General features: G+C 39.9%; 1 protein-coding gene across 4 annotated transcripts in view; it reads right to left on the bottom strand.

Moving 5' to 3' along the window:
• Positions 1-564: 564 nt before the first annotated feature.
• Positions 565-26991, bottom strand: part of tgfbr3 (transforming growth factor, beta receptor III) — a 73562-nt gene continuing 47135 nt past the window's right edge. For 2 of the 4 annotated variants that reach the window (XM_039606428.1, XM_039606429.1), the window contains exons 5-18: positions 24541-24724; positions 22344-22506; positions 21749-21896; positions 19384-19561; positions 19003-19256; positions 17956-18105; positions 16199-16297; positions 15534-15722; positions 13988-14275; positions 13318-13438; positions 11797-11841; positions 9795-9842; positions 9192-9296; positions 565-5165 (exon numbers count right to left, since the gene is read on the bottom strand). In XM_039606428.1, the coding sequence (XP_039462362.1) occupies positions 5047-5165; positions 9192-9296; positions 9795-9842; positions 11797-11841; positions 13318-13438; positions 13988-14275; positions 15534-15722; positions 16199-16297; positions 17956-18105; positions 19003-19256; positions 19384-19561; positions 21749-21896; positions 22344-22506; positions 24541-24724 (2091 nt within the window). In that variant the 3' untranslated portion in view covers positions 565-5046. The remainder of the gene's footprint in view (positions 5166-9191; positions 9297-9794; positions 9843-11796; positions 11842-13317; positions 13439-13987; positions 14276-15533; positions 15723-16198; positions 16298-17955; positions 18106-19002; positions 19257-19383; positions 19562-21748; positions 21897-22343; positions 22507-24540; positions 24725-26991) is intronic. The other 2 variants (XM_039606431.1, XM_039606432.1) reach the window with 2 other exon arrangements.

Below are 26991 nucleotides of genomic sequence, written 5' to 3'. Positions count from 1 at the left end.
ACTGATTCGTTCGTTGAAAAATTCAATAAATTAGTCATCAGTTGGACAAGAGTGTTGCAGCCTGAGGATGCCTCGGTGGGGCCACTTTGGGGGGAAAAAATTACAGACACAGAAACAAAAACTTGAAAGGGGTCTGAAGGATTTGGGACATGTGGACGTTTTGAGCCAAAACTGAGCTGGCATAAGAGCTGCTTTACTGTTCGCCCTTGGCCCCTTTCCCTTTTCAGTTTACTCCAAGGCAGCCTGCTTACAGCTGTCTCTAAGGAGCCCTAATCAAAAACAAAAAAGGGTAAGGACTCACATTGCACTCATCTCAATGGTCACCCCCATCCCCCCTACGGAATCCTCAAGGCAGAGGTCCACATGGTCTATATCATGCTATGAGCTCACCAGAGGCGAGTCATGACTTCAGCGCCAAAGAGCCAAGCCTAACACATCGTTATTGCAGCTCATTGTTCCAAACTGCATCCATATAGGAGTTACCCATATTTACGTACACTCACAAATAAGACTCAACTAAATACCTAAAAAATGGTAGCGAAATGAACAGCCATGACAATCTCGTGAGTTATCATGTACATTTATTGGTCATAATGGGAATACAAATGTCGTGCATATTTACAGCATATAAAAAGTTTTATAAACCAAAGGCTAACTTACGCTTGACACATTTACAAACACCCATAAATGGCCGTCTTTATGGAGGACCACAAGAGCCACGCGCATCGAAATAAAAATTTCTGTGCTCCTCCATACGTCTTGGCATTAAGTGGAAGTTATAATTTGCCATTGGTTGCTTTCAAAAATCAAATGGGAAACTGCTTTCAAACCATAACGGGGCCCCAGAAAAATAATCCATAGCAAAGCAAACACTCACATAGATACACACAAATAACACATTCATAGAAAAACATGAGGTAGTCAAATGGTTAAAAAAAATACAATCAGTAACTAATAATCCATAACTAATCTATGGATTTATGCTCCAATTTTCAGCTGTTCTGAATTCAGCATTTACTGTCTCTCAGCGAAGCCACATCTTTTACTGCTACAGTAACACGTTTGGTGTGGCACAGCATTATTTCATATTTATTAAAAACCCGACATTATCCATACCTGTTCATGAGGGGGGAAAGTTTTGAAGCTTTTCCCAGCATGCACTGGGGCAAAACTCAGGGAGGAATGTTGGTATTTGAAAAGTGACTCTCACAAATTGTACTGAATTGTTAGTTTGAGTGAAAAATATCCCCAAATTATCTCAAATGAGAAGATTAGATCCAGAACATAACTCGAGGCTCGGGCGCTTAACAGCATGAGTGGATGAGGGCGGGTGGGGGGTGAGGGGGATAATTATATGTTTAAAATGGCTTCGCCACACTCGATAAGAGAAACCACAAAAGTACAGGAATGCCAAAAGCGTTAATCCCGCTACGGCTGCTGATTATAGGCTGCGGCACATTTCAACTCTGCAGCGCATGGATCTTTCACTGAGGATGATCACTGTACCCTGCAGTGGGATATTGTTTTTTTACAGTTATGCTAATTGCTAACAGCAACAGTGCTCTGCAAAAGGACTGCTGCATATATGCATAACTTAGCTTTACCAAATAAAGCTTTTAGCTGGATTTTGGCTGTGGACACACATGGCAGAAAGCCCGATAAAACAAACAAGCTGTGAAGTTTGCTCCAAACCGAGTGTTTCTAATACAGCTTAATAAAAAATATTTCTCGAGTGTTATTGAAAGCAGTTGAGTTTCCACTATCAAAATAACTGAAGGTTGATTTTTTTTCCACTGTTCTTATAATAAAGAAACTTATTATATAGTTCACTTTATTAGTCGCCAAATCTGGTTTAACTTTTAGGCATGATTTCATATTTTTTTCATTATCTTAAAAGAAGGTATATGTCACTGTTGTGACAACCAAAGAACCAAAACAAGTTGGGTATCTGGGTTATTTTATATGACAATGGGGAGGACTCCTTTACTGATTTCATGTGGAAAAATATATATGTTTTTACATCTATAGCTACAGCTTATCTTTAGTGAAATAAACTTTATACTTAAGATGTACAACATCTGATTTCTTTACTTCATATCTGACGCAATTTATATAAAACAGCGAGAAGCGGCACATGGAAAATTGAAACCCAAACAGTATCTGACAAAATAAAATCATGCTTAAACAAAAGATTTGTATTCCAGATTTGTTTACATATGATAATAATAACAATCTCTTTTTGTAGTATTCATTATGAAGTCAATAAGACACATCATCCCATCGAATAACAGAAAGAATTAAGAAAATAATCATGATATATTTTTTACATTTTTTTTTCAAAAATATTAGTCCCTTTCTGACTATAAATACTATTATTTCATTTTCATTAAAGTGTCCTAAAGCATGGTATAACGTTTAAACAAATAGTGTAAATAAATCCTCCCACAAATGTGTGTTATGTATGAGCAAATCCACAATTCACAGTACGTACACACATAGAAGATAATAAATTTCTTTTAGTTAATATATTCCAAAATATAATTTTATACACAAATATATATATTTATACTCTCTGTAGAAAGCTTTATACATGTTTACATGAGGAGAGAAAAAAATGAAAAGCTTTAAGATGATACACATTCTGGTTACTGCTTACAAAGTTAAATGATAGCAGGGAAAGGGCCCAGTTTGTCTCCCACACACATACAGCAATCATTCATCAACGGTGGGGTAATTGTGGTGCTGCAGTTTGAAGAAGGCAGGAAACTATACGTTGGTGAAAATCAGCTTTAGCTGCAGCTTATTCAACACACAGTCAGTGCCGAGATTCATAGAAAAACATCTGCGAAAAGGAAAACCAAACGCTCTATGTTTGATCTCTTAAAAATGACAACAAAAATCTCTCTGATAAGGAGCTCAATGATTCATCAGCCAACTGACAAAGTTAATCCTCGTGTTATCACGAGAACAAACCAAATCTTTATTTTGCAGCCTTTCAAATGTAAAAATGTTCTGCGTTCACTTTATAACTTTGGTTTTGGGGTTGTTGGTCTGACGGGCAATTGATTATTTAATAATTATCTAATAATTAAAACTGTGGGATCCAAACCATGATTAACATATCAAACCATGACTGTCAAAACTGTTAACGTAGTTTCTATTATTATAAAATCTGATTAATGAAGCTCACGCTGATGGTCCAGCGAAACTCAAAAGAAGAAGAAAACTACTTTGCACACACGAGTAATTACAGTAATATACAAAAATATACAGGCCTTGAACGAGCAAATCAACGCTTCGAGAAATACCCTTATTCACTTGTTTAACTTGAGTTGGATCAGTACTGAATATAGTGCTGGAGGAAGTGGAGGACTAGCGTAGCTTAGCATACAAACTGGTGGCATGAAGAATCAGTAATATGCAGCACAAAAAGGCCAAAATGTTCCAAATTCATTTTAACATTTCTGATTTGTTTTTTTTTATAAAAAGACAAGATCTAAAGTAGCATGTCTTTTTTTTAAAAAAATCTTTGCTTTACACGAAAGTTGGTGATAAGCTAGGTTTAGCATAAGAAATAGCTAACTGCTAGCATCACGGTGTCCAAAGCTTTAGTTTGGTGGGCCCATTTCCAAACTTTTAGACAGAGTATTTAATGCTCACTAATCCACAAACCTAAGGGATAGTTCAGTCCTATAATTGAGCCTGGGCAACATTTTTTACATAAAATGTAAAATGTTCAATAATATTTCATAAAATTTTCATAAAAGAGAAAAAATAAATCACATAAATCAATTTATGGTCATTTTTTGTAACTTTAGCATTAAAAAGTTCTCACACATAACAGAGTCAAACACTCCCTGCAACAGGTTTCAAAACAACGCCTGCCCACTGTATAATTTAGTTATTATTCATGTTATAATTATAGTCTTGCAGTCACAAATAAATATTGATTCCTAATATTTTGTACTGTATTTTATATTCACCATGACTTAAACATACTGAGTGTTTTAGGCCTATTACCCAGAACTACTCTTGCTAGAAATGACTACCACTCCCCTGAACTACTCATTTCCACCAGGTATGCTAAGCTAGGCCACTCATCAACTGAACAGAGCTCTATAATCCACACACAGACATAAAAGTGTCAATCATCTCAAATAATAATAAGCAAATATTTCTCTTAATGCTGAAGTCTTCCATTAACAACAGCTAGTAAAAGGGAACCCATAATGCCCCTGTGAAGTTGAGTGAAACTAAAACTCAAATCTTTTCTTACACCAAGAGTTACTAAAACATACTATTAGATCAATATACTTTACCGGCCTGTGTGGCTGAATCCATCATAAAGTACAAACGATTTGAAAACGTGGAATTTTCTCAGCACGTCTTTCACATTTTTCATTCACATTTTTTTGGCATTTACCCTTTTGAATACATTCATACCCAGACTGCCTTTTTAAAGCCATAATCTATGTGTCAAGATGATGACTTGTTCATACTGCACACTTGTCCGCATGAAAATAGTGGTTTATTTGCTTCCTTGCCACTTTCTAGGTTCCACTGTCATAAAACAACGTGCTCCGGCCCAGCCATCAACATCTCACTTACTAATACTGACGTCACTCCAGCCTTATTGTGTTGGCTTGCTCTCTGAGCACACCTGCTTAGCACAACCAGCCCCAATCAAACCATTTAAGGTCAAAACAAAAGGCTGTGTTGTGGTCAGAAAAAAGCAGCATTTGGATTCGAAAGAAATGTCTGGAATAAACTTGCATCTGTTTCTCGGATGAGGCTGCCAAGCTGTGTCTCAGAACTAACACACATCAACATAACCAAGACAGTTCATTTGTCTGCACAGACTTAAAGTGGCACCAATTTCGCACAAGGATTTAAGGTGTTATTTTTTCTTTTTTTTTGTAATCATGCTTTTTTTTCTGTCCTGTCACGTCCCCAAAAATAATTCCTTTCATGGAAGGAGATAACAAACCGGTCCCTGTGAACCGTCAGAACTTCCTGGCAGTGCATCCTGCTGGGTGGCGTCCTGGGCTACGCAGTGCTGCTGCTGGAACATGGTGTGCTTTGCATGCTGCCGATACTGTGGCCTGTACTGCTGTTCTCCGAGGCAGGCTGGGACTTCTGGACCGGCTGTGTGCCAGCTGTCTCACCTAGATGTAGAGCAGAAGAGGGAGTGGGGCCGCAGGAGGAAGGGGATTGGACCAGAGGGAGAGAGGAAAAATGAGTATAATTTACAAAAAAGCCAACCCTAGGCAAGAACATTACAAAGTGATTTGGTTAAAGCTACAAATTGAACTCCGCTAAGACTGTCGAGCCTCCATTGTTCTTCTGCACACAGAAAAAATGGGCTGCATAAAGCTCCTACTGTTTACTATAACTGCCACTTGACATAAAGCTTTCACTGAAGTCCGTATAAAATCTGAGAATTTTTTGCACATTCCTATTTAGATTAATGTACTTTTATCCCTAAGAAAAACAGTGTACTTATAAAAAACTCTGGACTTCATCTGCCTCCATTTTTGACCATTTTCAACCATAATCTGCCACAGATTCTGTTTTTAAAAACGAATCCACTGAAGATGCCACCTCAAAACGACCAGAAACAAATGGCCGCATCCTATCTGACAGATGATATTTTAAACAAAGAGACGAAGATGTTTCTTCGTTCACAGAGTTCATTTCTGTCTGGAACCAATTAGCCTTGCTTTAGCAGATAAAGGCGAACAAACACAACACGGGCCCTGTGACCGGAGCTCAAACCAATGACTGGTTTATTGTTCTATGTCTAAATAAGCGTTTCATTTCGTAAACTCTTGGGATCAAATGGTTAAAATGAAGGGAAAATAGAAGTGCTTGAGTTTGTTTCCAAAAAACGTCTCTGACAGACAATGAACAGCTTCTGAAATAAAGCCAAGTCTGTGTTTAATTTGAGTATTTGGCACAATTATTACTGCAGTGTGTCCCTCGCTTGCTTTATAGCTTATCTGAAATGAAGATAACAAATTTTCTCCTGGAGAGAGATTGTTCTATCGATAGTTTAGTTTGTACTAGAGGTCGTGTGTGTTTTATACATATGCCTGCATATATGACAGGCATATGTATCCACAGGCATCCCTTTCCCTCTTTCGGGCCCCACATTTCTCCTAATGTTTACCAGAACAGGGCTGCCAGCAGTCTTTCCCTCACAGGACCAAGAGTGCTGCAAAACAAAGGCACTTGGATTCACCTCATCTGTCAGAGGAAATTTAAATTCCCAAGTCTGATATTATCTTTCTAGATAGAAAAGATAAAGGCTGCTTTTATCTGACCGAAATATAAAGTGAATGAAAACTCTCTATGAAAGTTGTTGTAACAGATGTCTACTCAGGGACAATTTGCCTTAGCTTTCAGTTTGGGAAAACACTGACCCCGGTATCTCTTGGATACAAAAATTCAAACAAACAATGTCTTTGTAGTGGCTAAGGATACAGTAACAGCATCCAGAAGAGAAACTTCTCCACCCAACATCCGCTCTTTGCAAGCACCTGCACAGAAAGCACGCTAACACAAAGTTAGCAACGAACCCGGCCATTTAGCTGGCTTCATATTCAACTCATGATGCAGTCAGGCTTGTTCTACCCTACTTATTTCTACAGCAGAATCACTGTGGTGATCTCTGTGAAGTGTTCTTTGGGCTGGTTAATAGTCAGAATTTCTTTTGGTAGAATTTTCCCAGACCATGACAGCCAGAATCAGCCAAGCATGCTTTTCAAGGGCAGGAGAAACCAGAGCTTCCACATAAAACCCAGTTGTAGGACTGGGAGAACATACAAACTCTACATTAAAAATAACGACATAGCTCTGGCTATAAGACCACGTTGCCATTATAATTTTATAAAGGCTTGTGGAGTAATACTGCAGAAATTTGGACTCTAAAGTGAAATCTAAAAACAACACAAAGCTCTGCAAAGTTTTATATAGGTACGGCACAACTTTGAGCTAAATGCTAATGTGACAAAGATAATATGGTTATGTTTAACCGTCCCTTACTGACCATATCTGTCCAGCTTTTAAGCATGATGACATTTGGGAATTAGGACTAAACAGAAAGTAAAGCAGGGGCCCGTGGGATTAGCATTGGTCTTGAATGTAGTAAATATGAGACACATTCACATTTTGATAAGTAAAAAGTATTTTAATTCATTTTAAGAGGCGTGTAAAGCATTTATCATGGAGTTGAATTCATTTGATACTAATTTATACAAAAGTCTGCCTCAACAAAAATCATGTTAATCGTGAAAAAAGTGTTTCAGTAGTGATTCAACAGAATGCCATCGTCATGTGTCTAACTGAGCTTAGAAAAGTTGGTGTGGCCGTCTAGGTTTAGGTTAGATAAAACAGTGAGTTTTCGGGTTCTCTTAGTAACATATTTGAGACATGAGTGATAGTGGGACAATTTACTATGGCCAGATGAGCTGGTTTAAGCATTTCTGAAATAGCAAGGCTTGTTGTGTGTTCTCACGGTCAGAGGAGGGACAAACAATGACCTGGTGACAGTGTGTGGGATGTGCTGGAACAAATTTCATCCGAATGGGTCCAACTTTCAACCTGCAGGGTTTTGCTGTGGATATCAGATTCCATAGGGCACGTTTAAAAGTCCTGCAGCATCCTAGGCCTCCACTGATTGGACCTGCTTAGGTAGGAGAGGTCCTAACATTTTGGCTCATCGGTGTCTGATTGAATTTCAGAGCAGATAATGTGTGAAGTTTCTCCTTGTGTCTGGCTGTTTTAACAGTTGGTTTCATTTTGTGGATGAAAAAAAATTCTTGCACAAGGTGACAACAGCTCCGGCAATCTCCAGCAACTTACAAGCCAACTACAATATATGTGCCAAGACAATAGGAAAACTGTCAAAGGTTATAATGTGAGGTTGATGTTAAAGCATTTATGTTGCTGACTGCCTTGTAGGGAAATAAACCGTAATAGATAGAAAAACCCAAAATATAATTCCAAGGACTATATCTGTTTTCTGAGAGGTCCTCAGACCCTGAGGGGATAGACTCAGTTTAGTTTTCTTGTTTCATCATTGGTTTAAAATATGCTCTCAAGTGGTATTTTGAGTGGTTGTTTTGGAGGATATACTTTCTTGGGTTTACATGGGACAGAAAGTGTTGCCATATAAGGTCATTTCAACTAATCCTGCTTAACACACCCACCTAAAAGTGTATTTTAATAATGGAAGGAACTTGTGCCTTAAAGTCATCGCCATGCATGTTTCCTCCTAACTGCTATCTACACCCCTGTTTTTTGTGCGTGTTCGCCTTTGATATGTACTGGCAGCCAAATGTAAAGATTTGTGTTCTTTCTTGGTCACCCACTAGAAAATCCATGAAGCACAAGTGAAGTGGTTTTCTGAAGAAAAGCCAATACCAATATTGTGACAAAGATAAAGGCTCTAAACTCTGACAGCTGATCTTTACGTCTAAAAGATATTTAAAAAAAGAACTAAACTCTCATTAATGTGACAGAGCATGACTGGAACAGTTTGCAGTACTGTAACCCGACACGTGCCTGTATTGTTGTAACTACCTGGGAGAATGATTTACACTGCCAAACTGTGAGCTCTTAAAAAACTTTCACTTTACATACCAAATGCTAAAGTCAAACAGCCTAAGCCCTTCTGCAAAACACACTCAGCTCACAGGTCAGACAGTTAAAAACTAAGGCAGAGAAGAACAGGGCAGCTCTATGCAACGGTGAACTCAGTCGGCTGCTGGGAACTCACTTCCTCTCATAGGTCAGTCAGGGTCAGCGGGCTGGGGACGAAGGGGAAGGTCTTGGCATCTAATGGACAGATTGTGTGTCTTTTCCTGTGAGCGCCCACTAAACCCTACAAGGGGAATTTCCAACTCGTCTCCAGCCATTGTACTGAGAATGTACTGAGAAAGACCACCCCGTGGCCCCCAAAACATTCAAAGGCAGGAAAGAGAAGAGCTCTTGCTGCTGACCAACAGGATATATTTACAGTAGAGGAGTCAATACGTTATTGTGAGCAGGCCTCTGTCAGCAGCAGGATGTTTGGCAATCACAGCGGCACATTTCTGGCACAGAGACCCTCAGGCATTCCTTTGCATCTTATCTTTTCATTAATGTGGAGAAGTGAGTTGGGGCCACGGAGAGGCAGGTAAAGAACCTACCTGTGTGCGCGTAGATAAACCACAGAGCTGCGGTCAAGAGAGCCCCGATGACAAAGGCTGCAAAGGCGATGCCCACCACCACAGGAGTGTCCAGTACATACACTACTGAACAACAAACCAACACACAACATGGTTTTAATGTTGAACAAGTGTATTATACATACAAATACAATACAAATATAAATTACCTAAAATGTGTAAAACAAGAAAACAAATATTAGGAACTGAAATCGTAACTAAGTTCACCTTTTACCCAGTCACACTGCCCTTCTATCTATTGCCTATATTCTTGGACTCTAATAGAGTAGCTATGCATGATTTTGATTGCCTAGCCTAGTTAGCTGTGCTATCAGCAAACTACAGATCCATAGTTACTGGTAAATTCTAGTTACCTTCTTCAATTTGAAAGGAAAAAGTCCAGCAAGCATCACAATTGTTATGGTAAGGACCAATATGAAATAATAAGTGACCTAAGCTGATGATTTCTTAAAACAGCTTCATTATTTACTGGTTTATCTTATGCAGTTTATTCATTTTTGGGATCCATATAATCCACTTATATACACATGGACATATGCAAAATAACAATCATATAATACTTACCATCAGGAGAGGTCTTACGTGGCTCTTCTGATAATTTTGATGTAGGATCTGCAAAAACAACATATAATAGTTTAAATATATGTTGACTATTGTGTGTACAGATGCACAGTATACAGTATGAATTATGGTACATTAAAATAGCACAATGCATGCTCTGAGTCAGCCTGTCAGGAGCAGCAGATTGCTGATACTGCAGTGTGTTGATAAGCAATTCTCTGTGGAATGTGATCCAGAAATCTGAACCAGGAAAACGCTGAAAAAGCAGCTATTCTGTAAGCCGGCAGTGTCCTAACGGATGAACCTTTTAACTCCAACCAATCATGCTCACCCATTTATTTCAAGCCATCTGGAAGGCTTTCAAAAGTGAAATTAGCTATAATGATGTCTTAACAAACAATACAAAGGCGCTTGTGTACGGGCGAACTCAAGAGGCAAACCTGGTATACGTCCAAGACTGGGGCACAATGGGTGCTATTCTCGGACAGAACACCTTTAAGTTTTCATCTCGGGTAATGGATGATGACAGGTCATCAGAGAAGACTTTAATTTCAGAGGGGACGATGGCCAGAGGACGTCCTCTCTGCCACCCTACTCCCCTTCAGTCTGGAGCTATCTGTCCCGGGTGACTTGTTATGCTAAAAATGTCGAGGCCATGAACACATGCAGCCTCATAAGCAGAAGATAAAGGAGGAATATACAGACTGAACCCAGCAGAGCACAGCAGTCTTTAATGCTCTCGTGTTAACTCGACTCAAAGATCATGTGCAAAGCTGAAAGCTCGGTGCTTTCAAATACTGCCTTGATGTCTATAGGGTACAGTTCTCTGCAGGACATCTGACTGGTCTTGACTGTTCTCTACTTTTAACAGAACCAGACATCTGCTTCAAAGTTGAACTTTTGATTTATGCTGGCTTCATGGTGTTGCCAAACTTGAAACAGCCCTGATATCTCTATGAACATCATTTATTTATGTAAATTTGCCTGATATGGAATGAAAGAGCACTCCTGCGTAATGACTTGTTTTTGTTCAACTTTGGCCTTTCGTCATAGAGCTGTCGCTCCAAGACTCTCAACACAGAAGAGGTTCAAACTTATAAACCATGCAAAGGCTGAACTCCGTAGCTCAAAACATGTTATTTAACCCAGCTCAGGTCCACAAGGTTACTAGCTCTGCCTAAAGTGCAGTGTACAATCTGCAAGAATATTTACTCTCTTCTTTTGTTCATACTCTGCTGAGGCATGAATCCTAACTCATGTTCATCCTTTCTTTTTCAGAACTAAAAAAATATGTTTTATAATATTTTAAATGATAAAATGAGCTTCTTGACATCTGGCCAGTGAATACAGCAAACCATATGGAGAGCCTCATTCAGTTGGTTTTAAAGTAATAAATGGGATATTTTACGAGAAATCAGTTACATAGAAAGACAAAGTTATCTAAAGGATGAACGCGTTCATATATTAAACACTGCAGTTCAACCTGTTCAGTCCAATGTGATATAACAAATTATCCTCTGCCTTTACGCTTTGCAGACTTTAAACTAAATTAATACTACATGTACTGATGTGACGATATAACCAACGCTGCCAGCCTCTCAGATAGATTATACCTTTCAAGTTTTTCTAAACGTTCCTCAACCCATAAAAAAGGGATCAAATTTATTGACGTTGTGAAGCAGTAAATCTAATTTTGATGGTAGAACTTTGAGGCTGTTATGTTTTTCCATGCACCAAGTTGGCCACAAGTGGCTCCCTTTGATTTGTAGATTGAACTCAGCTTTTTGGGATGTTGTCCAGTGCAGAACCGTGGCCCTTGAAAAGGCTGCTTATTTTGTTTGCCATCCTAGCATAAGCGATGCCTTTGTGTTCTTTGAATTCGAGGTGGTTTTTTTTCAGTGTGTTTATGGCATAAGTGTGTTTACTTACTCCATGGAAAATAAACCCGCTGCACTGGCATAGTGGTACATGGACATATGCAAAATAACAATCATATAATACTTACCATCAGGAGAGGTCTTACGTGGCTCTTCTAATTTTGATGTAGGATCTGCAAAAACAACATATAATAGTTTAAATATATGTTGACTATTGTGTGTACAGATGCACACTATACAGTATGAATTATGGTACATTAAAATAGCACAATGCATGCTCTGAGTCAGCCTGTCAGGAGCAGCAGATTGCTGATACTGCAGTGTGTTGATAAGCAATTCTCTGTGGAATGTGATCCAGAAATCTGAACCAGGAAAACGCTGTGCACCCTGCCTGTACCACTTTGGACTAGCTTGGCTTAGACACTCAGCCATTACTTCAAATTTCACAGTCTCTGTTCACCAATATCCTCAACATCAACACTGGCATGTCTGTGCTAAAAAGTGACTCCATCCATATAGTATCATTGCCCAGCATTGGAGGCTGATGTCCAATTAAAATGTAATAAAGCCACCCACTTCTGGTTAGAATTATCCTGCACAACTCTGACTCACACTAGAGCTCAGAGAGGTAGGAACTTTAAAGCTAGTAAAATTACTGATGTTTAAGAGCAAAATCAGGATGTGAAAAATATCATCAGTGCATACACTGCAACTGGGAGAAGCCATAAAATGAATCTAATCAATCAATAAATTGTTTGGTCTATGAAGTGCTTATCAATCCATGGTATATGGATTATCAGTCTATTTTCTACCATTGTGAAATAACGGTTGGCCTGTAGCTTACACCAATTAAAATGATCTAATTTACATCAAATCACAAGCCAATAAACATGACTCAAACTGACCCCAGGTCCCGTGTTGATGTCATTGCTCAGAGGGGGATGCTAATTTGAAAAATGCTGGCAGTGCGCTAGAGAAAAGGCACCGATTATATCAGTCCATTTAGGTTTAGGTCATAATAAATATCATGTGATGGCATTACCTTAGGTCTCCATCCTGCCTTCTAAACACACTTACACCCCCTGAGGTGCTACGATAAAGAGTGTGAACCAACGAGTGACTAAACATCGAAGGACCTTTAGGCTCTGATTGGGCGCTCAAAGCCAACAAGAGGACCACCGCTCCTCATTTTCCCCCTCACTAGTGGAAAGCTGAGGCCACAGTGAAGGGCCTAAGTGAAAACAACTGGATGTTAGTAACGTATGACTGTTCTTTTCCATGTCTCCCTCAGCATGGCCTGGTCCACAGCAGAACTGGGCCTCAGCGTTAGCACACTCCCCTTTATCAGCCTTATGTTAGTTTGAACACACACCCAAAAACACACTCTTGTGTACAGATGTCAATGTAAACGGAGACACACCATATGTGTATGCCTAAGCACCTGTATACACAATCATATACACACAACACAGTTAATAAGGACCAGATGTTGGACCGTGATCCTGTCGTTTGGTCTGATCTCCAAGTATCGACTTTAGAATTGCTTCTTTCACTGTGCATAATCGTATTTGTGGATGTCACAGTTCCAAGCACAACTGAACTCCTGGTGTAAACAGATGTAAATTATGTTTGCTTTTCCTTTTACTGACCTGTTATGTGGCTAAAATCATCCACCACAACCAGCCGTTGAGTTGAGACCTTTTTGTTCATCATCATCGCCATGATATTGTCCAGAGAGAGAGAATCACAGTTTTCCATGGGTGATAAACACTGTGCAGAAAATAAAAAAAATATCAAATTAATAACTTGACATTCATATATCTCAAACTCAAAAGTGCATTCACTCATATCTGCTCAAAAGTACTAATTTGGAATTCAAAGTAAGGAAAAGCTTGCAATCTTCACCCACTACAGCTGATGGCAGCTGTAATAGAACAGTTAGCACCACAATCACAAGTCAGCCTCAGGATACCACACACACACACACACACACACACACACACACACACACACTTATATTTTTTGGGGGGTGGGGGTAACATTTGGGTAAGATTTACAGAAAGTAAAAGAAAGCACTTGCACCAGACAGAACAAATAACAGAGGGACAAAAAAATTGTTTTGCTCAGTGACACTTGGGAAACTGTGCATCGATGCATGGTTCCCGCTTAGGTTTGGGGGCAGACCTGACACTGAATGTTGCAGGTCAGCCGGAGTAAAGATGGTCTCCTACATGCCCGGCTGCTCAAACAAACACTGGTGATACTTTAGGAGACTAAAAAAAACAGAAATGGCTCTTTGGGGAAGATTATTCTGCATACCTGTGGTAAATTTAGATTCCTCTGAGAAGACTTCGAGCACAGAGACATCTCACAGTGCAGGAAAAGCAGGGACACTTTGAAAGTTGAGTCGAAGATGAAGCTGAAGGTTTTCTTATCCATCTTTGTAGGATGGACAGGGAATTGAGGATAGTATGTGACGGAGGCATCTGTGGGACAAACTGTCTCAATGAGCGTGTACCCTGATGACATGCTGGGATTGGAGTCATGAGAAATGAAGCACGATATGATGGTGAACCCCAGTTCTGGATCTGATGCAGTTGATGTGATCTGGAACGGATGAGAGGTATTTAAAAACAGATTTTATTTGTCAGTTATCGTGACAGGAGTCTTCATAAAGTGATAATCAGTGAGGGAAACTGCTCACTGACAAAACTGAACGGCAACACAATACTGCTCTGATCTGAGGTGAGCTTTACTTTATAATATAATCATTTTTGGAAGAAAACCTAATCCGAAGTCTGCAAAGTAATCGTGTTGGACAAAACATTTAAACTGCCCATGCAAAATGAAAAGGTGTCATTTTGTATTTGTGTTTCTTTAAGAAGAACGCAGAAACAATAAATACAAATTATTGTTGTGTTTTATTGCCTAGTCCTAAAATTGGGAACAACGATAAACAAGTAAACATAATTTACAAGATGTTAAAATGCTAATTTAAAGCTGAAACAATCAATATTTTTGTGTTAACACTGGGCAGGACAAAAGGGGCACAGTCATGGTGATAACCCTCAGCTCTAATGAGCTTCTGGTTTCCTTTAAAGCGTTGTTTTGGTTTTATGCTTCAGCTCACTCTTGCTGTACCAGCAGCTGTTCAGGAAAAATAAAATTCAAATCCCACCTTTTACTAACCACAACAGAAAAAGAAGTTCAAAAGTTAGCAGGCAGCTGGTGGCAACTAAAGTGCCAAATAATTCTGTCAGCAGCAACCCGAGGCTGAGCCAAAATAGACTAAAGTCTTCTAATAGAAATATTGCAATGTATTTATTGTTGCCAGTGTAAAGATATGCAAAACAAAACAAGAACCACTGCCTGAAAGGTGAGAAACAAATATATTTAGTCATGTTTTACTTACTTCTCAGCTAAAATAAATGCAACGCACTTAAGAGGGAAGGATAAAGAGACTTTGTGAGCACTTTGTGCTTACAGCACACTGGCTTTGTGTCCATGCTGTGAGTGAAGCATCTCACGCTGATGTCATCCTACATCACCTCTTCAAAGGACTTTTCAGTCTTTGCTATCTCTTATATGACCAGCATAATTACTGTAGTGAAACAGATATTTTTAGCCAGATGGCATGCAGAATTGCGATATAATAAAAGCAAGAAGTGAAAGAAACTATTAACTTTTTAGCTTGAAATAGTCACAGTGCCAAATGACACTGCGAAGGGCTCGGTAAGAGATTAAATCTGGGAAAGCTAAAGCCTCAGATGGAGGCAGATGGTTGCAGTTTTCTGCCAAAAGTTTTAATTTACACCGAACACGTATGCTGGCGTGAGAGGTAATGTATTATAAATGCAAAACATACCTCCACAAACACTTTCTGATTTTGTGAAACGGTGAAGAAATTCTGGCGTACGGGGTTGTTGATAGGCAGCGAGTCGTACAGCTCCATGTTAAACGTCATGTTGTTGACCGGTTGCCTTGGTGGTTCCTGTACAATCCTGGGAGCTGAGGTTTCCTGATTCTTAGTTTTTCTTGTGTATGTGCAGTTGAACTGTTAGAAGAATAAGGCAAAGCCAAAACAAATATCAGCAGGACTCTGACGTTACATTCCATGGCTAAGCGTTCTCACTCCACATGACTGTGTGTCACTGTTTGACCACATTAAGACAGACCAGGAACAAAAGAGATACTGTGTAAACAAGAACAATAAGTGGGAGACGAGGACTGGATGAGATAAAGGAAACTAAACTAGCAGAGAAAAGATGGAGAAACTTCAAAATGGAAAATGTAAGGTCAAGTTCATTAAACGGACATCATGGAAAGATGGGGAGATTGCAGCCGCCAGAAGAGTCTTTACTAGCAGCCCAAGGGGCACTAGGAAACTGGTGTTTCATCCAACTATGCATGATTTACTGCAGTTGCGCATATAGAGATACAGTTTATCAGTAGTCTCGACTTGTCAACTTTCCCCTTGCAATAAAGTGCAGATCTGACAGAAAAAGGACCACAATGATTCCAAAGTCTTACCAATATGCTGGGTGGATCGAGCGTTTTCACAGGAAGCATTCTCTCGGGCCCTCTCTGGTCGCTATTCCCATCTTTAGTCTCAGCATGTCTTACAGTGACCTGCACACCAAAGAGAAGTTTGTTACTAAGCTTACGCTGACAAACCTGAGCACATCAGTTAGCAATTGAAGGAAAGTTTACACAAGATTTTTTCCAATTTTTTTTTCCTTTTCTACTCCTTTAGTATTGCCTCATTCAGGCGGAGATTTGAATTGTTAAGAGAGGTCGGCAAAACATCCTTGCTTAAATCTGGGAATGTCCTGTGGCCTCAGTAAGATAGGACATATTTCTAATTTCTCAGTGGAGTAGTGGCATGTCAGGGCCTGAGATGAGTCTGCTGCTTTAGAGGGAGGACTGTCTCAATGACACTAACAGAGCTGTTTTGAAGTTTGCTGACCTGCCTTTGGTGCCACTGCTGAAATAAATCAACATATCACAGCAATGTGGGGACAACAGCCAAAACACATTAGCTTTGATGAGAGGGAACCCAGACAATGAAAATTAATCTCCTTTGACCAGAGGTCAGAGGTTGTCTGCACGTCCAAGTGCTAACACAAAAGATGACCTTGGACTTATGCCTGGGTTTTCAATCTGCAGTGGACAGAAAAAGTGTTTTTCCAAACTTCCCCGAACAAAAGATTTTAAAAGGCCAGGGTAGAAGTGATTCATGCTTGCTTGTTAGAACAAACATGCTGAATGAATGCATTCCACAATAATGAAGATAACTGGGGATGTCCGATCTGAATGCTTAATCACATAAAAGCAAGTGATCACTATTAGATACAAAAATGAGTCAGAAACGTAATCATTTTTCCTGCACATATTTTCCATATCTTTCCAGTTTCCATTTGTGCACAAAAAGAGCATGGCTATCAGTGGACATCTTTATTAAAAAAATCATTTATTTATGACACAAATAACTGTCAAGCCTCTGAGTGAGCATTTCCCATGGCAGTGCTGACATTTAAGCACTGGTCATGCTAAAAAACACCCTAACAACTAATATAATCAAATTAGCCTTCAAAGCTTTCTGCCAGATCTTTTTTAAGATGTGATTTATTTTCTTTGAAAGAGTATTTGTGTTTGAGTATTTAAGCTCAAATGATGATCTTTGTCTAAACTAATCAAATACATTTATTCTCTAAATGTAATTAAACTGCAAGTGAAAGCTAAAAATAAATTAAAATAAAACAAAAAGGCTTTCTGACAGTGGGCAAATTTTTCCCTGACTTCAGAGTGTCACAGCTCTGTCTGCCCATAGATATCAATGCTTTAACAAGCCCAAGATGTTACTGGTGTTACACCAGTAACATCTTAATATGTTAAACCTAGGCTAACACACATCTATTTGGATGCTAGTCACTCGGGAATTGTTTAGACAGGCAAAGTTTGGCTTTGGCACATGGTTAAAACTGTTTAAACGGTGTATTTCAGCAAAAACTATTATCTTTTCTAAAGCTTCACCAAGCAGAAAATAATGTTTTCTGACTGGAAGCTTTTCTGTTAAAATGTTCTCATTTTAACAAGTTCACAAGTTAAAATAAACCAAGATAAATATAGTGACTTTTAAAAAAATGAAAAGTGTTTTGTAGTTTATTTCAAAAAATTTAATCATATCTTTGTATTTATAGTAGCAACTAGAGGTCTGATATACAGAGAGGGCATTTTCAAGTAATTTCAGCTATACTATGTACTGTAACACCAGATAGTATACTCACAGAATTGATGTAGAGCGTGCTATCCTCTAAGGTAAATCTGGCGGTCTGACAGCCAGTCAAAGGAGTTTCCAGGGTGTAGTGGGTGGCATTGACTGTTGCTTTGCATTGTGGGTCTTGAAGTGTGAGGCTGGCATTTGTAAACCCACTTGCCTAAGTTAAGAAAAAAACGAAATAAAAAGACAAACATGGATGGAGATCAAACACTTTTCCTTTATTAACTTTTCAGAATTGTAAAAAGAAAAAAAAAAGGAGAAAAAAGTCCAAGTACTTGTGCAAAACCTTGAGTTCTCAGGAATAAACAAATCCCACAAGGTGGTCTAGCTCCAGCTCCCAATTACAGCCTATGCCAGTTTCCATTCTGTGATGTGGGCTGATTGAGCTGTCCCTATGTTCAGACGCCAAATGCTTGAAACAGCCCTGCCTGCTTCAGTAATTTACTTTTTCTCATTTCACTTTTGTAGATCTGAAACTTGCTATCCCCACACAACAGATAGGTGGGGTCAACTGCCTCCATAATTATTCATATGTAACCATTAGACCAAGACAGCATCATTATTTGGTAACAACCTCAGCACACAGTGCGTGCTTTTTGAAAATAAACAACACAGCGTCATGGAGGTTTATGCTGGTATTCTGTAATCGCTGCAGAAGACATCCATTCAGCCTTTTAATTGGTCTAGACGCTGCTAGTCTTTTTGGATGAGCTCCATTTTGTTGTTTTCTGCTCTTCTTGTCACATTTTGTCACACTGACTCTGTGTCGTGTGAAAAGAGACGCAAAAGTAAAACAACAAAATGCCTTTCTCATTGATCAGATGCATTTCTAATTAATCACATCTGTTCATTATACCCATATATATATATATATATATATATATATATATATGAATATAATTATTGTGAGATGTAACTTGCATTTTCCCTTCATTTTTGGAACATTAAGCTCTTGATTTTTGGTTTTAACTTTTATGTGTATTCTGTTTTATGACAGATATTACACAGATATTTAAAATAGGCAGAATCAGAGATTGTCCAGTTGTTTACTCACCTGCAGACTCTGTTTGTCAATGCTGACCACCATCCTTTCGTTTTTGCACTGCACACTTAGGTCAACATTCAAAACGATTTCGGGCTCATCGGGCTCGTAGGGCAGGTGTTCCAGCGGAGGCATGCCCCCAGTTGTAAGGAATGGAAACGGCAGACCGGATCGTCGCAGTGGAGTTCCAGCGTCAGGAAGAGGACTAGAATCACGCAGGATGGCGAGTTCGGGAGGTAATTTGCTCTCCAGAGACTCCACAACATCTGGAAGTCACACGTAACCTCATGAGGCTGATTTTGCATCCAGGAAACTACACCTACAACTTTTTACAATTTCACACTAGTTTTATGCTTCATCATGAATGAAGAATTTGATTCTTCTTCAGCTTACCTGGCTCTCTAAGTCGGATATTGAAGTGGTTTGCCACAGGAGTGCTGGTGTAAGATGTGACTGGACTGTGGCCAATATCGCTTGCCCACTGGATTAAGGCTTGTGGCCCTGATGGCAAGTACTGCTTGGGGGTTTTGGACACAGGTGCCTGTGAGCCAACAGTCACTGTATCAGAGGCCTGTGGAACAGAACTCTCATTAGATGCTTTCTCAAAATAACAAGAAGATAAATTTAAGTTAGCCAATACGGGATCTGTTTTACAAAAAAAAAAGAAAAAGAAATATCCTTTACTGTTCAGGTTTTATCACAGATATTCAACTTCAAGTACAGTCCTGCACTTATTCTGCATGAATCATGTGTGAATCATGTGAATGAGTGTGAGGTAATGGGCGTGTCGCAGCTCGATCAGTGCTCAGAAACCAACATGTTAGCTTGCTCCTAAAAATTTGTGTCCTGCCCTGCTGCTCCCCCAGTGAGGGAGGCCTCATTCTTTCTCACAGCCATTTCCCACACATTCAAGTCTCTTGAGCAACACTGACGAGAACCTGCTTTCTGACAGATCGAGGCCTGAGTTTTATTTTGGCCATCATATCGCTTGCGTAGCTGACGATCTCTCACACATTGGTTGCACAAGCAGCGTATCCTGTGTACCGCTGCTGTCAAGTAAAAGTCAAAAAGTAAGCAGTGGGGGAGCTAAAAAAATGACTGACCTTTTGGATGTTTGAGATAAATGGTTGAGGGATGTCAGCTGTTGTAACCGGTTCAGGTTTACATCAAGCTAGTGTTACACTCAAAGTCAACCATTGAGAAGTACATTCACCATGTATGTTACAATCTTGTAAACATCAATTAAAAAGAATAAAAACAACAGTGATGTTAGGTTCTATTTGAACAGTTCAGCTGGACGTAACAATGCTAGAAGATCATAGCAATACCTGTTGCTGTGTGATGCACTGCTACATGCTAAAGTTAGCGGTTTCGCATATGCACAAATGACAACTTCAACACGCTGATATTTACAAGGTGTAATCTTCCAATCATATTAACATTAAGCTGTTTGCTAATTAGCTCTAAACCAAAGTAAAGCAAAGGAATTCAGATTTTCCAGAAGCTGCTCTCATTCAAATAAACTGCCCCTGGGACCACCACATTAAACAATCCAGGGTGTGTACACAGCTATCACACTAGTCAAGTGGACTTTGAGGGTCAAACGTGCCGGAGCGCGGATCCTCCAGTGAAAATTCATTCATTTGTACATCTACTAAACTGCTAGCTAAATATAATCCAATAGATTAACAAAATATAACTCCGTATAGTTGCTTTGTACACAATGCATGACTGGTCAATTGTTCTCCTCTCTAAGTGTTATGGATTTTGACCTGGCATTACACCCAAAAACCTGATTGACTCCGTGTATAGCAGGCAGCTGTACAAACATAGCATGCCTGGCAAAAGTGCAGTGTCACTGCTGCAGCAGCGAGTATCAGCATTAGACACTGAGGAAACACAAGCCCTCTCCCACACACACAGACAAACACACCTCTGGGAACACAAATATACATGCTAGAAAATGCAAACTTAAGAAAGTGGCATACAAAATAAAAAAAAAAAAGTGTTGGCGATTCTCTTTCGGTTCACCTGGAATTGGTTTTTTTTTACTCCAGGAAAAGAGGAGCTCTAAATTCCAGCCTTGCAGCAATTGTGGTGGTTGGACCACGGCCAGTTGTGCATCGACATGATCTACAGTTAAACTATTCTTCTAAAGTGTGCATAGGTGTCATATTCTTATGGTTCCTGAGGGTCCTGAGACTTGAGTGGCAGTAATGAAGATTTAATATCAAAACTATATGCTCAAGCACACCGTTGATATGCACAAACCCATATTTCTCAGTAAAGTGTATCCTGATATACTGTAGTAATTAGCCACTGTTTGTCTTTTGTGTGTGGTGAGGAAGCCCGAAAGCCTGAATAAAGCGCTCCGCGTAATTCACATTATGATTGATGGGAAGCAGCTCTGGCCCAATACGGCAGCACGCCTGGCTCTGAAAATATATGATGCCCTTTCCACTCCAGCCTCTGGCTCTCTCAAAGTGATGACAATTCCTGGAGCTGCCACAATGAAATTTCACAGTTCCTCCTAACCCGTTATCCCCACCCTGTCCCCCAGCGTGGACCAGGCGCCAGTTCAACACACATTTTTGCTGTGACAACTTCTTTGGCCAGCAGCGTAAAGTGTTGACATTTCTGTCCACGACACCCACAGTGATATGTGATCCAACTATATAAAATCAACCGTGATGCCTGTAGAGCAAAAAAGATATCATTTGATGGAAAGCCTTTGTATCTTGTAATGCTGCCAACTTACCACAACATGCACATTGCCCGTTACATTGTGGACTTTGACGACCCAGTTCACAGATTTAGCGCATTTGAGCAGCAAGACAACGTCACGATGTACCCAGGTACCTTCCTTCAGTGGCCGCAGATCAACTATGACATCTACCTGGAAAGCACTGCAGGAAAAAGGAGAGAGAAAGAATAAATAATAATAGATGGTCAGGTCTACGCAATTTTACTGTGCCTCCTTTGTCTGGCCAACTAATTAAAAAGCTGGAGGTATTCCCAGAAAAAAGACTGCAGACGTATGCACTACATAACAGATAACACCGCAGCAAGATACAGCACACAAGATACAACACATTCCCAGATTTTCTGTCTTTTGGGTGTACAGAATAATCACTCCACTGGGGAGTGAGGACATTATCTGGCAAACTGGACCGTCAGACCAAGTTTTGAAATCTCTTCCTCAAAAGAAAACCACTAAGTGAACATAACCCCCCTCCGCCTTCATGTTAGTTCCCATCCAAAATAAACTCCACAGAGATTATTGAGCGCATCCTGACCTCAAAAATAAACCGTGACAACATGTATTCTTGGCCTCTGCAGCCTTGGCTGCTCACCTGCTGGCGTTTGGGGCTTGGAGCTCAATGATGTGGACTTCTTTGTCTTTGTGGGGCACAGAGAGGACGCAGCCTTTTGATGTCTGGGGCTCCTTGTAGCTGCCCAGGTAGTTCAAAGACAGGAACTTGGAATCAATCTTGCAGGTGTCAGAAGACAGTGGATCTGAAAGTGGAGAAATGTTTGTGTTACTGTTCAGAGGGGCTGTGAAACTATTTTGATCCTCCAAAGGAGAAATATAGCTTCTGTTACCTCTCTACCACAGAGAGGTCAGAACCTGATGTCAACAACAGAACAGCACCCCCTGCTCTAGTGACGAATTCAACGTCCTGCTCACGAAACCTTCGGAAGACTGAACATTTGCTTTAACCCAGCTGTTTCCATCTACAGCAGAGTTGCTCTTGTAACCCTGCAGCTACTATTCGCAGCACTAACAAGGCCCTGGGTTGTGCGCCCAACGAGGTTGGGTGTGCCCTGGTTGGCATGATCTGTCTTCCTATCAACAGGGAAATTAGATTTTATGTGGGAAATCTTAGCAAGATGTTTTACCAGAATTCTTTTGCAATAACAGGACAATAATATTCATGCTCATTCAATCAAAACTTCTTGTGTTTTTTCCTTCACTTTCACAACAGTTCAAAAATTCATTAACATGAAAAGTTGTGCTCATTCTCAGTACAACGGGAAAACACAGACAGATGCTTCCTTATTTGGCAAACAGAACTTTGGACAGAGTGTAAACTGAAGGCTGGCACCTTCCTCTCCGGAACTCTTGTGGCACTTAAAGAGCTGAGGAGAGACCTTGAGTGTGGGCATGCTAGAAAGCAAAGTGAGGATCTGTCCATCTTCATGAAACACTTCTGAAGATGTGAAGGAGTGGAAATCTACAGCTCTTTACTTGAAGTAAACATCATGGCACTCTGAGGTTTTGCCAAACCACAGCCCCTAATGACACCAGCCAAGAGCGTGAAGGCTGAGCAACCTCTCCGCTCTCCACAGAAACTAACAAAACACAGAGAGAACTTACTTAGTGGAGCCATTAATTTCTTTCTGGACACAAGCTTTGCTCTATATTCATGCAGTGAAAGATTCTCATTAAAAACAAGTTATCTTGTCTGAGAGCTGATGAAATGCAGAGTCGGATGCGTTGTCTGTTCACAATGTGAGTGCAGAAAATAAAGAATTGTAATTCTGCATCTTGAACATGTGTGAAAATCAATCATAGCCACCCCGGAGACTCCTGTGCTCTTCACTTGAGAAACACTCCTCCCTCAACTTACTGAAAAAAAACGGAAATTATTTGTCTAATTCTTTCTAACCTCATCTTTCCCTCCTAACTTTTTTTTTCCTGGCAAAACTACCACCTATTCCCCCAACTACAGAATATGACACCTTGCACCTTGTTAAAAAATGAAAAGCAGTATTGGGTGTTTGCTTGGCTTCACTATAAAGTCTTCTGGTGTATTTACAGCAAAGTAGCAACTACTTTAGTGTCTGTAAGCCCCAAAATTCAGTAAGTCAAAGTACTAAACTCATCATTTTGGCTTCGTAGTTCAGCTACCATAGCTTGTGTTTTTCAACAGCAGTTGAAATATAAACCAATGTACATTTTTCATTTCTTGTCAAATGCAAAAACTCATCTCATACATGGCCTCAAAAAGATTTTTGTCCCTTCCACTGTTGAAAACTGCAGAGTTGTTGCTGACAAACGTCTGTGTGGGGGTTTTTTTCTTTGTTTGCTTGCTCTGTCTGATACAAGAATTTTAAGTTTGAAATAAGGATGATAAAAGCGCAACATTTTCAATTTAAATGGGATCATTTTTTTGTCTTGTAGAGAAAGTACTTGCCTATATATGTTTTGTTTTTTTTAAATGTATTGGCTTTATTCTGAACCCAGTCATTTTTAAAGATGTTACAATGTTACAGAAATACAACCATTTTTGTTCTGGGTTCCAAGAACTCTTGAGGCTGTAAGCAAGCAAAATGTAGGAATACCACAGGCGGCCTTGTTAAATAGTGTGAAAGGGTGACTGTCTTTTGAGGGAAGGAAAATCTTTTTCTAGCATAGTGCATGTAAACCTCTAGCCTGGGCTAAAACACAAAAGCTAAGTAAAGTTATGAAAGCTAAAGGGGAATGGGGTGGAGGAGTGCCTTGGGGCCCAGAGCTATGTTTGGGAATTTTGGGAATCTGGTGCACACCTTCTCCGACTTTGATGTAGATGTCTTGAGTCATCTTGAGCTCAGAGAAAGAGGTGACTGCCCTGTACTTCTTCTGGGCCCAGTTGAGGAGTTGCTCATTGCCGTGGGGAAAGGTCTCTTGCTGTATGCGGGTGAATAGGGAGAAGTTTTCCGGCTTAAACCTGACCTGTGAGCCCAAAGATACCTGGAGGAGAAGAAAAAAAAAGCAGGAGTGTAAGAGGACAAAGGAACTGTTGGGATAAAACGTTACCCGCTCTATATAACGTGTTTTCTTCAGTTTTTTTCAGCTTTCCTCATGTCCAACTCAATTTCAGAGAAAATTTTTTCAGTTAAAAGTGTTTCTTATATGCACTTCAATTTTGCTCATTCTTATTGCATCACAAAAATATAAACTTTAAAACACAACAAAGCATTCAAGCTAACTCTTTAAACACGATTGAACTTCTCACTTTTTTTGCATGGCTTGTACAAATATGCTCAGGATATTTCTACACATGTTCCTCTACACAACGAGGTGTCTGGTTTCCAGTGTAGGGCGTCATCACAAATGTATAGTTGTGTTTTAAAGTGGCCACAAGGGCAACAGATATCCCACAAGGGACAACACAGATCTTTGACAGACACAAAGCCTAGAAGGCAAGCACATTTACATATTAAAAAGAGAAAATATAAACTTTTTCAGGAAAGGACCACCTTTGCAACTTACTGGAATTCAGAGCTTCATTTCAAAGACATAAACATTCACATACATATTTACTGAAAGCCTACCAAACATCCAAATGAGTCCCAGCGCACGGTCTAGACAGCCCACCTCCTTTTATTTCCATGCTTGTTTTTCTTTCCTCCAAGGTATATTATCTGTATGCATGAGCTGAGACAGTGCTGGCAGGCGCAATTAAAACATTAAGATCCATTTGAATCTGAGAAATAATACGTCATACCACTTCTCTGTGATGAGTTTATGAAGTTGTCCCTAAATTGCAATCATGCTTCAATGATAACAGAATAATATCCCTTCTGACTGTTTAGGCTTTTCAGACATAACTTTTCAAATCTCCGCATGCACAACATCTGTCTGACCTCTGGACGCTCCTCTCAGTGTTCCTGGCATTGTCACCAGAGGCTGTAAATACTGCTGCCTAGGAGACAGACATTGTCGAAGAATTCAGGTTGACTTTATTTTTAGTGTGTTTACTACAGTAAGAAGAAACAGAAAGAAAGATGGTGAAGAGGAGAGGGGTGGTGCACTAAGCTGCCGGGGAGGGGCCGGGGTATCCTTGCCAAGCTCAGCAGAGTTTATCAGTTTAATTGCGGGAATACGACCATAATTAGTCGCAAAGAATTAGAGGGGAAAGCCTGAAAGCCAAATTAGCTCCAGGCCTTCCAGAGTACTGGAAACCTCAGGAATTTGAAACGGGGAAGTGAGGCACCCACTCTGGGCTTTAACAAACTCTCTCTCTCTGCTCGGCCTCTCTCTGCACGCCTGGCAGACCAAAAAGTGCTGGAAACCAAAGTGTAGTTTCTTAAATGGCATTTATAAATATAAATATACTGTACTGCGTCTGTTTACATAAGCTGTCATTCAGTTCTCTGGTGCTAGTTTTGTTGCTGGTGTACTTAAACAGGGTGCTTTAGTTAATCCATTTTGCTTATTCTGATGTCAGGAAACTCTGGAAAAAGATCTTAAAGATGATTGCATTGTATTCATGTCCTTATAAGGCTGTAGCATGGACTGTATATAATTTGAAACCCAACATTAACAATTTGGCCGCAACCATGTTTGTCTTTTGGAGCCAGAAGTGACCGTATTTGGTCGAGTTGTTGAACTGCTAAGTTATCGGTTAATCCTAGCATGCCTAGTTAGCAAGCTGCTTCTAAAGAGTGTGTAGGTGCAACACAGTGACACATACCTGCTGAATAGGGTTAAATAACCTAAGGCACTAGAATTTCACTCAACAAAACCAAAGCATAAACTTCTTGGACGTTCTGTGCCACACAGTCTGCCATATTATTTGTTAGATATTTCCATTAAAAATATCCCAAAAGACACAAAAATTGCAGAAACTGGTGGGGAGGGCCCCGTTCAGTGACTTAAATTAGTGTAAAGTGGCCACTCTAGGAAGTGAGCTTGGGAGGCTTTCGATGTTGGCTTCGTTTTTGGGCTCCAGCGGTTCCCGACTGAGCTGTAGAAAAGAAATACTTGTGAAGTAAAATTGTCTCTACTCTCGGGTGGAGATCTGTTTTAACAAAGTGCTGCCATGCTGAGTTCTCTGTAATGGTGTCAATTATTTTCAAGCTGAGTCACAGTAAATGAATTAGACTACCAAGCTGGGCAAGCCCAAATTTGCATGTTTCAACAGGAAGTCTGATGTTTCAGCTTCCAAAAATATTGGATCAGTTCTGGAGGCTACTACTGTACCACTCTTCTTCTGATTAAAGTAACAACGGCAA

Source organism: Oreochromis aureus, linkage group 23 (assembly GCF_013358895.1).
Source record: "Oreochromis aureus strain Israel breed Guangdong linkage group 23, ZZ_aureus, whole genome shotgun sequence".
Taxonomy (NCBI): Eukaryota; Metazoa; Chordata; class Actinopteri; order Cichliformes; family Cichlidae; genus Oreochromis; species Oreochromis aureus.
This window is presented reverse-complemented; position numbering and strand designations above follow the sequence as displayed.